The sequence below is a fragment of the Pantherophis guttatus genome, chromosome 13 (assembly GCF_059756535.1).
Source record: "Pantherophis guttatus breed Tessera chromosome 13, ASM5975653v1, whole genome shotgun sequence".
Lineage (NCBI taxonomy): Eukaryota > Metazoa > Chordata > Lepidosauria > Squamata > Colubridae > Pantherophis > Pantherophis guttatus.
Genome location: NC_142075.1, coordinates 13294542 through 13309698, shown reverse-complemented (window position 1 = coordinate 13309698; position 15157 = coordinate 13294542). Strand labels below are relative to the sequence as shown.

The 15157-nt window shown below is 44.6% G+C and overlaps 1 protein-coding gene across 6 annotated transcripts in view; it reads left to right on the top strand.

Moving 5' to 3' along the window:
• The window catches only part of NTRK3 (neurotrophic receptor tyrosine kinase 3), a 467456-nt gene that overhangs the window by 292582 nt on the left and 159717 nt on the right, over positions 1-15157 (top strand). For all 6 annotated transcript variants that reach the window (XM_087878354.1, XM_087878355.1, XM_087878353.1 and 3 more), the window contains one exon: positions 407-595. In XM_087878354.1, coding sequence (XP_087734480.1) covers positions 407-595 — 189 coding nt within the window. The remainder of the gene's footprint in view (positions 1-406; positions 596-15157) is intronic.

Genomic DNA, 15157 nt, shown 5'->3' with positions numbered 1-15157 from the left:
ATAGTCAGTTGGTGCCATCACTGACTATTGGGGGCGAGTCGTTGGCCCCCACGGAGAGGGCTCGCAATTTGTGGGAATTAGTTGTTTAGTAGAATGATGGCATTCGGGGAAAAACTGTCCTTGTGTCTAGTTGTTCTGGTGTGCAGTGCTCTATAATGTCGTTTTGAGGGTAGGAGTTGAAATAATTTATGTCCAGGATGTGAGGGGTCTGTAAATATTTTCACAGCCTTCTGATGCCAAGGAAACATAAACGCAGACATGTAAAATTCCCAGTTAGCTCCAGATGCTGCGTTCGAGCACACAAGAAGGTGGTTGTTGATCTGAAAAGCGGACTCTTCACCTGCAGGAAAAATGCTTGGATGATGATGATGATGATGATAATGATGACGTATCTCTTTGTTTTTAGGTCCCGTGGCTGTAATCAGTGGAGAAGAGGATTCTGCCAGCCCTCTTCATCACATCAACCACGGCATTACCACACCTTCATCGTTGGACACTGGCCCAGACACGGTGGTGATCGGTATGACCCGGATTCCTGTCATTGAAAACCCACAATACTTCCGACAAGGCCACAACTGCCATAAACCAGACACATGTAAGTAATTTTTTACTTTCTTTTTATATGACATGATGGAGATAGGAAAATAAAGAAAACCACGAGGAGAAAGAGATCTTACTGGAGAAGAAAGATAATAGCCTTTGTATGGTCCAGAAACCAGAAGAATATTTTTTTTTTGGTCCTAGAATTATAACATTCGTGGGTTTGTTATACAAAGTGACATGATCGATTCACCATCCAATAATCAATTCTTGTAGATGCATCGTTGTCCTTGTAGAAGCTCCTCCAAAAAAAAGAACATTACAAGGAAGGCTAACCTTTGATACAATCCTGAGTGTAGGTAATATAAGGACAATGCAAGGCAAATTTAGTACACGAAGCAGTAAGAGACCTCCAGGTTTACTGAGTGAAATAAATAAATGAATAAAATCATGCTAGGAAGCAAGAAATCTTTCTGTCTTCAAGGTCTCCATGTTTATAGTACCAGATATGTCCTATTAAACAGTATAAACCATCCAGTGGTCGTGACAAGTCCTTTTCCTCTGCGATACCTTTACAAAATATGAGGAGATGAACCACTGGGCTGACTGAAATCAGAGTTGATTGTATAGGCCGCCAATTTACGATTTGAAATCCTTTGGGGAACATTTGGATTTTTGAAATACAGTCTGCCATAGGCAAAGATTCTGTTCTTTTTTTTTAAAGACCTGAATGAGGAAAGATTCAATATCCCTATTTCTAAAAATTGGCCTCCTTCTATTCTCAGGCGCCATATTTGATTTGGCTGCATTTTATTTCTCTTTAAAGGGAACTAAATCAGGTTTACCAAGCCTTTGCTTATGAAGAAAGCTAGCTGACTCCCGTTAACTGATTTTTTTTTTTTTTAGCTCCAGTGGTTCAGTTCTCTCTCCTGCCTTGATTCTCGTAGGGCAAACTGCTTTTTATCGACAGCGAATCTCTTTACGTAAACTAAAGAACATCATGAGTGTTAACTCATCCTTTACAAGTTAATCAGGACTCCTCATTCCCACGACGATTTAAAACATCACAGCCCATGTAATCGCCTTGCAGGTTTCCCAAAAGGCGCTCCAAAACCAAACCATTGTAACCCAAACCACATGAAAAGAAAAAAAGGTCCATCTTTTCTTCCCCAACCATCTCATGTGCTTCATATCCATGTGCTTCCTGTTGTCTGTGTTTTCTGTGACTAATCATGATTGGGGCTAAAGCAATTTGTAATGGGGAAGCCTTTCAGATAGGATATGGGAGATTTTATGGGGGGTGGAGGGTGTCTCCCAAGATTGAGAAATTCAAAGTTTTGTGCTTGCCTCTCTGTGAGATGTGGAAGACTGTCTGTTGGACAGCTGTTTTATTATTATTATTATTATTTTAAAAAATTCTGCTCTGCCAGAGTTTCTAAAGTAAGGTTGAACATTATGCACCTCTATTCAGAAGCAAATCAAATGGAATGTAATGGGATTTGCTGCCAGGTAAGTGCATAGTGGATTTCATACTGGGTGGATTTAATTGGCAGTCCAGAACTATAATCAGCACTGTGCTAAAGACTGATCCATTAGATCTTTCAAATGTCAATTAGCCATTATAAGAGGGTGATCCATTTGCCTCCGACGTGCATGTCTTCAATTTTCATCCTTTTCCCCAAGATGATGACGTTTTGAACCCCCCCTTTTTTTTCTGAATTCACCTCATGAATCTTCCAACAATCTCTTTCTGAAGGGAAAGATTTCACTACGTTTATGTAGCCTAATGAAATGCGGCTGTAGGGTAACGTCCCTGAGAAGACCAGGGTGAGCAATTTAAACGAGAGGGAAAGTTTTGAACGAAAAGATGGTTGTAAAGTTTCGAATGAGTATTTAAGCTGGCACTGTTTAAACCGTCATGAATAATAAGCTGCCATTTGGGTTCGGTTCGGGTTATCAATGAGGGGTCCATTTGGGGACTTAAGTTCTGAGGTTACTTGGAGTTGAGGACAGACGAGGGAGAAGAAAAATGTCACAGGTTAATCTGAAGCAAATGCATCAGTGGCAACAGTGGGCTTCCTGCAATTAATTGTACCAATCTTTAACTTTTATTATGGCATATTTGTGTTCATTGTGTCTGTACACCAAGAAGATGGGGGGTGGGGAGGAGGGAGGCAGGTTTTAGTTGGACATTGATCAAATCTGGGGATAAACTATAGCTTTCCTTTCCTTTTTTTTGGAATTGGAACTTTCCCTCCTATCTATCTATCTATCTATCTATCTATCTATCTATCTATCTATCTATCTATCTATCTATCTATTTTTGTATTCTCAGAATGTTTTTTATGGAGTGTTTTCCACACCACTATGGCATTTTGGCATGTAATCTATGGCATTTATCAAGGCCTACCAGCTCTCTTTGTGTCCAGCAGTGATGTTGATTGACCTAGTGGATTACTGTCATAGTATAAACCACTCTATAAGCCCAACTAAAATTTCTGGAATCATTATTACTACGATTAGATTAGATTATTAGCAATCCAGTAAATTCTGGCAGGTGTGTGTGACTAAACAATTTCCTCAGGTTAAACTCTAAACTCAAAGGACAATAAGCCATTAGAATTGTGAATTTCTTCAAAAATCCAATGATTCAACTGTAGGCTTCTTTGAGTCGGAACGGATCTTGTTTATACCAGCTTGAGGTCCATGATATACATTACAATTTGCACGTATGTAACAATGTAAATAGTTCTGCTAGAAGCATGCAAAAGGCTACCAGATGTGGTCTTCAAAATCTTTTTCTGTTGCCATCTTTCATTGTCCTGATGTTTTCAGCTCTTATCAGGTAGCTATATACACCTAAATTGGGAAAAAAAACAATGGCAGCTTTTCCTCTTGAATTCTCCAAACTATTCAAAATTTCCGCTACTGGTTCTCCAGAACCTGTTAGAACCTGCTGGATTTCACCCCTGTTCTCAACCTGGGGCCCATGGACCTCTGGGGAGTCCCAGTGTCATTACAGCAGATCCACAAAACCTTGAAGAAATGTTATGATTTAAATCTTGAGTTAAGTCTTGGTGGTCCGTGGCCCCAAAAGGTATTTAAAGGGGGTTTGTGGTGAAGAAATGTTTGAGAATTACTGCTCTAAAGTAGGAATTGTATCAATATGCATTCCCAGGTGAATATGTGTTTAAGGAGGCCCTAACTGAATGCAAAAGTGGTCGTAGTTTCATGCTTGCCAACACCTTACTTCAGAATGGGCATTTTCCAAGGAAACATGTGGCAACTGTAAGACCTGAGGAAAAGACCCATTTCCTTTACCAAGGCCACCACATGTGCAGTACATGCCCCCTACAAAACATATCAAGATCATGGCATAATGCATATCTCTAATTAGCAGGATTTTTCCCCTATGGATTTGTCTTTCTATTGTCTATTGAAATCAATACTTCCATAAGATGCTTGTATGGGGAAACCTCAGCTACTGAACTAGCATTTGGATGCATATTTTAACTCATTAGTTGTATTCCTTTGATTGGGAGGCATAGATTCATTTGATGATTTCAAATATTTCAACCTTATTTTAAGTGGGGCTTTCTATACTGTATAGAATAGAACAGAACAGAATTTTTTATTGGCCAAGTGTGATTGGGCACACAAGGAATTTGTCTTTGGTGCATATGCTCTCAATGTACATAAAAGAAAAGATATGTTCATCAAAAATCATAAGGTACAACAGTTAATGATAGTCATAGGTTACAAATAAGCAATCAGGAAATAATATCAATATAAATCGTAAGGATACAAGCAACAAAGTTTCAGTCATACAGTCATAAGTGGAAGGAGATGGGTGGTGGGAACGATGAGAAGATTAATAGTAATGCAGACTTAGTGAATAGTTTGACAGTGTTGAAGGAATTATTTGTTTAGCAGAGTGATGGTGTTCAGGAAAAAACTGATCTTGTGTCTAATTGTTCTGGTGTGCAGTGCTCTATAGTGTTGTTTTGAAGGTAGGAGTTGAAACAATTTATGTCCAGGTTGCGAGGGGTCTGTAAATATTTTCACAGCCCTCTTTTTGATTTGTGCAGTATACAGGTCTCAATGGAAGGCAGGTTGGTAGCCATTGTTTTTCTGCAGTTCTAATTATCCTCTGAAGTCTGTGTCTGTCTTGTTGGGTTGCAGAACCGAACCAGACAGTTATAGAGGTGCAGATGACAGACTCAGTAATTCCTCTGTAGAACTGTATCAGCAGCTCCTTGGGCAGTTTGAGCTTCCTGAGTTGGCACAGAAAGAACATTCTTTGTTGTGCTTTTTTGATGACATTTTTGATGTTAGCTGTCCATTTTAGATCTTGTGATATGGTAGAACCTAGAAATATGAAGGTCTCTACTGTTGATACTGTGTTGTCTAGTTTTGTCTGTATGTCCAGTTCAGAGCAATTGTTCCCCTTCCATCAGTTGCTTCTGGGTGAGAAAATTACCTGTTGTTGCTGCTTCCCTACCTCCTCGGCTTCCTATGACAAGCTAAATGTTCAAGGACAGTACTTGATTACATCGATAATCATCACAAAGGATGCATTAATGCGTAGCAAATAAAACATGGAACTGCATCATAATACAGGTTGGTCCTGGAAGCCTTGGACTTTTTCCAAGGAGGCATCTGAAATGATGAAATTTGAAAAGGGACATGCGTATGTTTGTGCTGATGTTGTAATTGCCAAACAGCTTTATTACCAAGGTCACTAACCTGAAATAAATTCATTTTTTAAAAATATATACATATATATGTATGTAGTAGAGCTGTCACAGTGTCTTCTATATGACAAAAAGGAGTGGCTTTGGCTAGAGCAACTCAAGCGCTAACCAAAATTAACTAGGATAACTTGGAAAGAAATCTCATTGAGTTCAAGGACGCTCAGTGCTGAGTTACATATGCTTCAGATTGCTGTCAAGCTGAGTGATGGATTGCTGCTTATGCAGCCTTGCAGGCTAGGTTGCTGTGTTTCCTGGTTAGCTAACTATGCTTGTTATTCAAGCAAGATATCTAGAACAGAAGGATGGGGTTATTTCCCCCCCCCTCCTCTGTCTCTAGGAATGTAATTTCCCTGGTGCTTAGCTTAGATGGGTGAGTTTTGCTTGCACATCTGGATCAGGTATATTTATTTATTTATTAAGCTTATATGCCGCCCTCTCTCCGGAAAGGACTCAGGGCGGCTCAAAGCAATAAAAACAGATAAAGTCAATATTGAATGTTAAAAACCATTAAAACTCCCCTTAAAAACCCCTTCAGTCCAGTCCGGCCTGGTGAAATAACCATGTCTTAAGGTCATGGCGGAAAGAGCGCAGGTCAGGGGCCACCCGGAGCTCCAGGTCAGGGGGAGTTGATTCCATAAGGTAGATGCGTCCACAGTGAAAGCCTGTTCCCTAGGAGTCGCCAGACGACACTGCCTGGCCGACGGCACTCCAAGGAGGCCCTCCCTGTGGGAACGCACCGGGTGATGGGGAGCTGTCGCTGGCCGCAGATAGTCCATCAGGTATCCCGGATATATAGAGTATAGCACATAGTATGAATAGAAGATGGATCTTGACAGACATGGAACACTGAGCCCTATCTAAAAAAATGAAATTCAATGTAGAGAAAAGTAAAGTCTTACACTTAGGCAAGAAAAACCAAAAGCACACAAGTAGACTGGGTGAAACCAGGCTTAACAGCAGTAACTGTGAGAGGGATCTTGGAGTCTTAGGGGACAACCAGTTAAATATGAGCCAACAGTGGCAGCCAAAAAAGTCAACACAATCCTAAATTGCATTAACACAATCAAGATCAAGTGAGGTACTAATATCATTCTATAAAGCCTTCGTAAGACCACACCTAGAATAATGCATCCAGTTTTGGTCACCACACCATAAAAAAAAAGATGTTGAGACTCTAGAAAAAGTGCAGAAAATAGCAACCAGGATGATTAGGGGACTGGAGGCTAAAACATACGAAGAATGGTTGCAGGAACTGGGCATTGTAAATTCAAACAGTCAATGGTTGCAAGTACTTGGTATGACTAGTGAAGAGAAGGATCAGGGGAGACATGATAGCAGTCTTCCAATACTTGAGGGGCTGCCACAGAGAGGAGGATGGGGTCAAGCTATTTTTTAAAGCACCCGAAGGCCAGACAAGGAATAATGGATGGAAACCAAGGAGAGATTCAACCTAGAAATGAGGAGAAATTTTCTGACAGTGAGAACAATCAATCCATGGAACAGAAGTTGCCTTCAGAGTTGTGGGAGCTTCATCACCGGAGACTTTCAAGAAGAGATTGGACTGCCATTTGTCAGAAATGGTGTAGGGTCTCCTGCTTGGGTGGGGGGCTTGGATTGGATGACCTCCAAGGTCCCTTCCAACTCTGGTAATCTGTAAAGGTTTTAAACAAATACGTCCATCGCATCCCAAATTTATCTAGCTATATCTCCATGGATTATAGCTGCCAACCATGTTTTGGTGGTCGTTCTCCCAGGCTTTCTACCTCATAATGCATATTGGGGAGAAGATGAGAGGACCAAATCTAGGATATTCTGCACTTAGTGCCTTAGTGTCTAAATTAAATTAAAGATTTCCTCCCCCAAGGTTCTTTCGGAATTGAGGTAGTGAAAATATGTGTAAGAAGCCCCAAAGCGGGGCTAAACATATGAACATGTGAATGTTTTTAAAATGTTATCTAATTTTAGGTTCTATTTAATTGGGCCAAACTATGTTATAATAATAATTTTAATTAGCAATTTTATAATGTTTGTGTATCTATATTTATCTTGACTGTACACCGCCTTGAGTCCTACGGGAGAAAGGCGGTATAGAAATATAATAAAGAAAGAAAGAAAGAAAGAAAGAAAGAAAGAAAGAAAGAAAGAAAGAAAGAAAGAAAGAAAGAAAGAAAGAAAGAAAGAAAGAAAGAAAGAAAGAAAGAAAGAAAGAAGGCTCAGTCAGTTCCATAAGGGATTCCGATGACAGGTCCTCTCACTGTAGCATGTCACAATGACAGCTACAGTATTTACAGATGAAATCTTTCTATGTCTATTCAAACATACATCCAACTATTTTAAAAGAGAATTATCACCCCACCCAAGAATTGCCGTTTAATTATTAACCAGTTAGATCAATTTATATATCTATTATTTATTGAATTTGCCGCACAGTTTTCTTTTTATATATAGATACTTTATTCGTAGATATTTAATTATGTGTGTGCCTGTGTGTATTTTGGACTGCAGATCATTGTTGTTAAAATTTACAAAATATGTTTTATTCAGGGATAGGTTGTTCGTTGCAGAAATTAACAATAAATGCAAGCTCGGTTATTTATCTGTTCATTCACAGCAGATACCTACCATTTCATCTGTATTGTGCCATAAATATGCTATATTTATCCATATTTAACTTAATCATTTTATTGATCAAGATTCAACTATCCAGATTGTGTTTTGTCAGCAAGCTATTCAAAATAGATAGCAGAAAACAGTGAAAGGCAAAGATATCTTTTTTAAAAAAAAATATTATTTAGGCTGATAGAAACAAAGAAGAGAAAGGGAAACCCTACTCCAAGTTGGGTTCAGCTTCTGGAAATTTCATACATCTGTCTATTTCCGTGATGACAAACCTATCATGGCAGAGGTGGCACACAGAGCCCTCTCTGCTGGCACGTGTGACGTTGCCCCAGGTCAGATCTCCGTGGCATTTCTTTCGTGAGCTTGTTTCCCTGCAAACGATGAAACAGAAGCTCACGAAAGAAAAATATCTTACCTCTTGCCGTACTGCCGGTGTTGGGATGCCCTCACTCCTGCTGGCCAGCTGGTCTTCGCGTCTCTCCTGCGCATGCATGCATGTGCATGTGTGCGAGCATGTTCTGTCATGCATGCATTCGCGCCAGTGGTGAAATCCAATTTTTTTTACTACCGGTTCTGTGGGTGTGGCTTGGTGGGTGTGGCTTGGTGGGCATGGCAGGGGAAGGATACTGCAAAATCTCCATTCCCGCCCCGCTCCAGGGGAAGGATACTGCAAAATCCCCATTCCCTCCCAACACCTGGGGGAAGGATATTGCAAAATCTCCATTCCCACCCCACTCTGGGGCCAGCCAGAGGTGGTATTTGCTGGTTCTCTGAACTACTCAAAATTTTCACTACCGGTTCTTCAGAATCTGTCAGAACCTGCTGGATTTCACCCCTGGTTCACCCGTGCATGTACCTTTCAGTTTGGGCATGCACGCGCACACAGTTTGGACATTCAGTGTCTACAAGGTTCACCATCACTGGTCTATTTTATTATATTTTCTTGGCAACAGTAGAGTAGTTTTCCACTTCTTCTGGGGGTTTTTTTGGTCAACTTTCCAATCTAGCTTTCACATTTCTTGGCAGCCTTCCATCCAAGTATGAACCTAGTTCAGTTCTTCTTTTTGAAGTCAAGGATGGCTAGGAAGATAAACGCTATTTTTCTCCCCCTTAGTTTCTCTTTCCTTTCATTCTTTCTTTGTCCCTGTTGCAACTTGGAATTGCTGCAACCATGCATACAGGGTGCCCAGGCGTTGGCAGGGAGGCACATAAATTCTCAAACAAATAAATCTAGTTAACTAGTTAACAGACAATCTTTCATTGGGTGAAGGACAGGCCAGGTAACAGGTAACTAAGCAAAAAAGAGGAGTAGTGAGAACTATATATCCTTAATGCACTATTAATAGCACACTGGTGTGATACAGATTTTTGCCACTTTCTATACTAACAAACATCACTTATCACTTTGCGGGAGAAAGAGGAGGGGACACGATAGATCTTTATACGGAAATGCTTACTTCGGTTAAGTACAATGGCTGATATAATGCAGAAAATAACTTTTGGCTGCCTCCTATGGGTCGGCCATCTTATACGCTAATGAACATTCTGTCAGGTTTCGAGGTTGTCTGAAATGCCTTATTTTTTTCCCTTGCAAGGAATAATCTGAGTTCCAATCTGGGTTGGTCGCTGGGACCACAGATTTAGTCTTCTGAGCTTTCAGACCAGGGGTGGGCTTCAAAAAATTTAGCAAGCGGTTCTCTGCCCAGTTGCTGGGTGGGCGTGGCCATGGCGGGCATGGCCTCTTGCACCACAGCAGGGGGTGGGGGCAGGCATTTTTGCCTTCCCCAGGCTCTGGAGGCTTTCTTCAAGCCTCCAGGAGGGTGAAAACAGCCTCCCCAGGCTCCGGAGGCCCTCTGGAGGCCGGAAACAGGCCCATTTCTGGCCTTCCCGAACTTCCGGTTGGCTCATATTGTGCCCTCCCCGAGCCTCCGCACACACCCAGCACTTTCCTGCATCCAAAACAGGCCACATGGGGACTTCTGGGAGGGGAGGGGCGAGGTGGGCATGGCCAGCCAGGAGTGCGATTTTGGGGTTTTCTGAACTGCACAGAATCTTAGCTAGAGGTTTTCCCAAACCCCTACGAACCCCCAGCAGCCTACCTCTGTTTCAGACTCCTCTTGGAGCCCATCCTCAGGGAACTTCTCTTTACCAGAATGTGGGCTTTGGGCTATTCTATGTGTAGTATCTATGTGATGCTGGTTGTGTGTGGCTTTTTATTGGTTTGATTGGGATATTGATGGCTGGCTATTGAGTTGCTGGCTGTTGTTTCCTTGTGCTGCCAAGACCTCAGCTCCTAAGTACCTCATAAGCTGGTGGTAAATCAGCACTCCTGTTGACTGACCAGAGACCCGTTTCCCAACCTGAGACTCTAAGCCCTTCTTCAAGGCAGTGCCAGTTTTTGGTTGACCCGATTCTGACTCCCCCCCTCCCAAATGTTGAATTTAATTACTGCAGGAGGGTTCTGAGTTATGTTTAGCTGTGTTTTGGGGGACTGCCAAGAAAGGATTGGGGACGTGATGGCTCAGTGGCTAAAACGCTGAGCTTGTTGATCGAAAGGTTGGCAGTTCAGCGCTTCGAATCCTGTTACTTGTCCCAGCTTCTGCCAACCTAGCAGTTCGAAAGCATGTACAAAATGCAAGTAGAAAAATAGGGACCACCTTTGGTGGGAAGGGAACAGTGTTCCATGCGCCTTTGGCATTGAGTCATGCCGGCCACATGACCACGGAGGCATCTTCAGACAGCGCTGGCTCTTCAGCTTTGAAATGGACATGCCCCCTAGAGTCGGGAACAACTAGCACATATGTGCGAGGGGAATCTTTATCTTTACTTTTACAAGAAAGGATGCAAAAGGATGTTTGAGGTGCAGGTTGGATTTGTTGGACAAAGTCAGCTCAAAAAGATTCAGTTATGAATCTTTTCAAAATCATATACAGGTAAACTTACAACAGTTTATTTATTATTTATTTATTTATTTATTGAATTTCTATACCGCCCTACTCCCGAAGGACTCAGGGCGGTGCACAGCCATGAAATAAAACACATAGATATACAAAATTTAAAATCGAATAAAATGAATTAAATAAATTTGGCTGAATTAATACCCAATTTAAAATACCCATATTTTAAAATCCATTAAAAATTTAGAATTTACACTTTAGAAGGGAGGAGATTTAGGCGAGGCCAGCTTGATGAAACAAAAGCGTCTTCAACTCGCGGCGGAAGGTGCGCAGATCCGGAATCCTCCGTATCTCTGGGGGGAGCTCATTCCAGATCGTCGGTGCCCCCACAGAGAAGGCTCTCCCCCTAGGGGCCGACAGCCGACATTGTTTGGCCGACGGCACCTGGAGGAGCCCCTCTCTGTGGGAGCGTACTGGTCGGTGGGAGGCTGTTGATGGTAGTAGGCGGTCCCGTAAGTAACCAGGTCCCAAGCCATGGAGCGCTTTAAAGGTGGTAACCAGAACCTTGAAGCGCACCCGGAAGACCACCGGGAGCCAGTGCAGCTCGCGCAGGAGAGGTGTTACATGGGAGCTCCATGTTGCTCCCATAACCACCCGCGCGGCCGCACTCTGCGCCAGTTGGAGCCTCCGGGTGCACCTCAAGGGGAGCCCCATGTAGAGAGCATTACAATAGTCCAGACGAGAGGTGACGAGGGCATGAGTGACTGTGCGTAACGAGTCCCGATCTAGAAAGGGACGCAACTGGCGAATCAGGCGAACCTGATGAAAAATCCTCCCTGTCACGGCCGTCAAGTGCTCTTCTAAAGACAGCCGTGAGTCCAGGAGGACGCCCAAGTTACGAGCCCTTTCCGTGGGGGCCAATGATTCGCCCCCAATAGCCAGCGATGGTGCCAGCTGACTATATCGGGACGTCGGAAACCACAGCCACTCGGTCTTGGATGGGTTGAGCCTGAGCCCGTTTCTCCCCATCCAGATCCGTACGGCCTCCAGGCACTGGGACATCACTTCAAGGGCATCGTTGGGGTGGTCCGGGGTGGAGATGTACAGCTGGGTGTCATCAGCGTACAGATGGTACTTCACCCCGAAACCACGGATGATCTCGCCCAGCGGCTTTACATAAATGTTGAACAGAAGGGGCGAGAGAACCGATCCCTGCGGCACCCCACATATAAGGGGCCTCGGGGTCGATCTCTGCCCCCCTGTCAACACAGACTGCGACCGGTCAGAGAGAAAGGAGGAGAACCACCGTAAAACGGTGCCTCCCACCCCCAACCCTTCCAGCCGGTGCAGCATGATACCATGGTCGATGGTATCAAAAGCCGCTGAGAGGTCTAACAGGACCAGGACAGAGGAACAACCCCTGTCCCGAGCCCTCCAGAGATCATCAACCAACGCGACCAATGCCGTTTCCGTGCTGTACCCAGGCCTGAAGCCCGACTGGAACGGATCTAGATACGACGCTTCATCCAGGTACTGGGGTAGCTGTCGCGCAACCACACTCTCAACAACCTTCGCAACAAAGCAAAGGTTGGAGACTGGACGATAATTAGCCAATACTGCCGGGTCCAGGGAAGGCTTCTTGAGGAGAGGCCTCACCACCGCCTCTTTCAAGGCGGCGGGAAAGACACCCTCACCCAACGAAGCATTTATAATCCCCTGGAGCCAGCCTCGCGTCACCTCCCGGGAAGCCAGCACTAACCAGGAGGGACACGGGTCCAACAAACATGTGGTCGCGTTCAATCTACCCAGAATCCTGTCCACGTCATCTGGGGTCACAGGATCAAACTCATCCCAGATAACAGTCTCAAGACCTGTCTCCGTCACCCTCGCTGGATCTATCCCGTCAGAGTCCAGACCTGCCCGAATCTGAGTGATTTTGTCATACAGATATTGAACAAAATCCTCGGCTCTCCCCTCCAAGGGGTCCTCCCGCGCTTCCTGGTGGAGCAGGGAGCGGGTCACCCTAAACAGGGTGGCCGGGCGATTATCTGATGACGCAATAAGAGCAGTAAAATGAGTACATTTTGCTGCTTTTATCGCCACTAGGTAACTCCTAATATAAGATCTTACCAGTGTTCGGTCAGATTCAGAAAGACTAGCCCTCCAACAGCTCTCTAGGCGTCTTTTCCGGCGCTTCATCTCCCTCAGCTCCTCGGTAAACCAAGGAGCCAGGCGAGATCGGCGCCGGGTCAGAGGCCGCAAAGGCACGACTCGATCCAGGGCTCCAGCAGCCTCCCTATCCCAGGCGGCCACTAGGTCCCCAGATGAGGCGTGAGCCAGAACCTCCGGGATTGGCCCAAGTTCCATCTGGAACCTATCAGGTTCCATCAGGCGCCTGGGGCGGTACCATCTTACCGGTTCCGCCTCCCTGCGGTGGGGTGCTGCGGTTCGAAGGTCAAGGCGAAGGAGCGAGTGATCTGACCATGACAAGGGCTCGATGACTATATCCCCTATCTCGAGATCACTCAACCACTGTCCAGAGACAAAAACCAAGTCCAGTGTGTTTCCCCCAGTGTGCGTAGGGCCATGAATTAGTTGGGTCAGGTCCATGGCCGTCATGGAAGCCATGAACTCCCGAGCTACCTCAGACGCCTCACCCACGGATGGCAGGTTGAAATCCCCCATGACCATAAGTCTGGGGGTATCAACCGCCACCGCGGCAATAACGTTGAGTAGCTCGGGCAGGGCTGCCGCCACGTGGCAGGGAGCCAGGTACGTGATCAGCAAACCCATCTGAACCCCGTGGCCCCACTTCACAAGGAGGGACTCACAACCGGCCGTCTGAGGAACAGTGGTCTCCCTCGGCCTAAGGCCTTCTCTAATAATAACCGCTACTCCCCCACCCCTCCCCTGTGACCTTGGCTGATGGAATGCGTGGAAACCTGGTGGGCACATTTCTACCAGAGGGACCCCTCCCTCTGGGCCCAACCAGGTCTCCGTAATACCCGCCAGGTCCGCTCCCCCCTCGTAAACAAGATCACAGATGAGGGGGGCTTTATTTACTACAGACCTGGCGTTGCACAACATCAGACGAAGGCCCGGGCCCTGAAGGTCTGTACTACCTGGAGAACGGGTGGAGCCTTGGGGGCCGGAGCACTCTACCGCTTGAAGACAGCGGGTGCGTGCTCCCTTAACATGATATGGCCCCCTGCTCCCGGGGGAGTTCATTTAGTGATCCTTCAAAGTTACAACGGCACTGAAAAAAACCTGACTTATGACTGTTTTTCACAGTTACTTTCCAGCATCTCAATAATCATGTGATCAAAAAATCCAGATGCTCGGCCACTAGTTCATATTGATGGCCGTTGCTGTATCCCAAGATCACATGATCAGCTTTTGCGACCTTCTGACAAGCAAAGGCAATGGGGAAGCCAGATTCACTTAACAACCGGATTACCAACATATCACCTGCAGTGTTTCACTTAACAACTGAGGCAAGAAAGGTCATCAAATGGGGGCAAAATTCACTTAACAAATGTCTCACTTAACAACAGAAATTTTGGACTCAATTGTGGTCATAAGTCTATCTGTATACCAGGGATGAAATGCTCCCGGTTCGGACCGGATCGCCTGATCCGGTAGCGATGGCGGTGGGTGGTTGGGAGAACCGGTAGCAAAAAACGCCCCATGCCCAGCTTCCGATGAAAAAATGCTTTTAAAAGTAAAAAAAAAAAAAAAGCCTCTGATGATCGCGCAGCTCAGCTGGGATCGTCAGAGGCTTTTCAAAGCATTTTTTTCTGCAACCTCTTAGCCGAAGAGGTGGTAAAAAAAATGCTTTGAAAAGTCTTTGATGATCCCAGCTGAGTTGCCTGATCGGCAGAGGCTTTTCAAAGCATTAGAAAAGAAATGCTTTGAAAAGTAAAAAAAAAAAAAAAAGTTGGCCACACCCACCCAGTCACATTACCCCCCCACCACCAAGCCATGCCCACAGAACCGGTAGTAACAAATTTTACATTTCACTCCTGCTGTATACCCACAAATTCAAATCCAATCTATATGGACTTTATGGATCTATTTATTTGGTATCAGTCACCTACTTGGCTCTTAAAAATAATCAGCAAAATGATTGAAGCTTCTAGCTCCCAAATGTTTGCCACCCTATTTATCCATCATGGCAGGACAACCATTAGTGTTTTTTCAATTCCATACAGTGATCACTGGAAAGGCTGCAGGGCAGTTGCGAATATTTTTGTTTGGCTCTGTTTGATTTACCTATTTATTTTCTGGTGACAGAGATTGAGCCTGCTTTAAGGAGGGCAGAATGGGCTAATAGGAATCTGTCTCAGA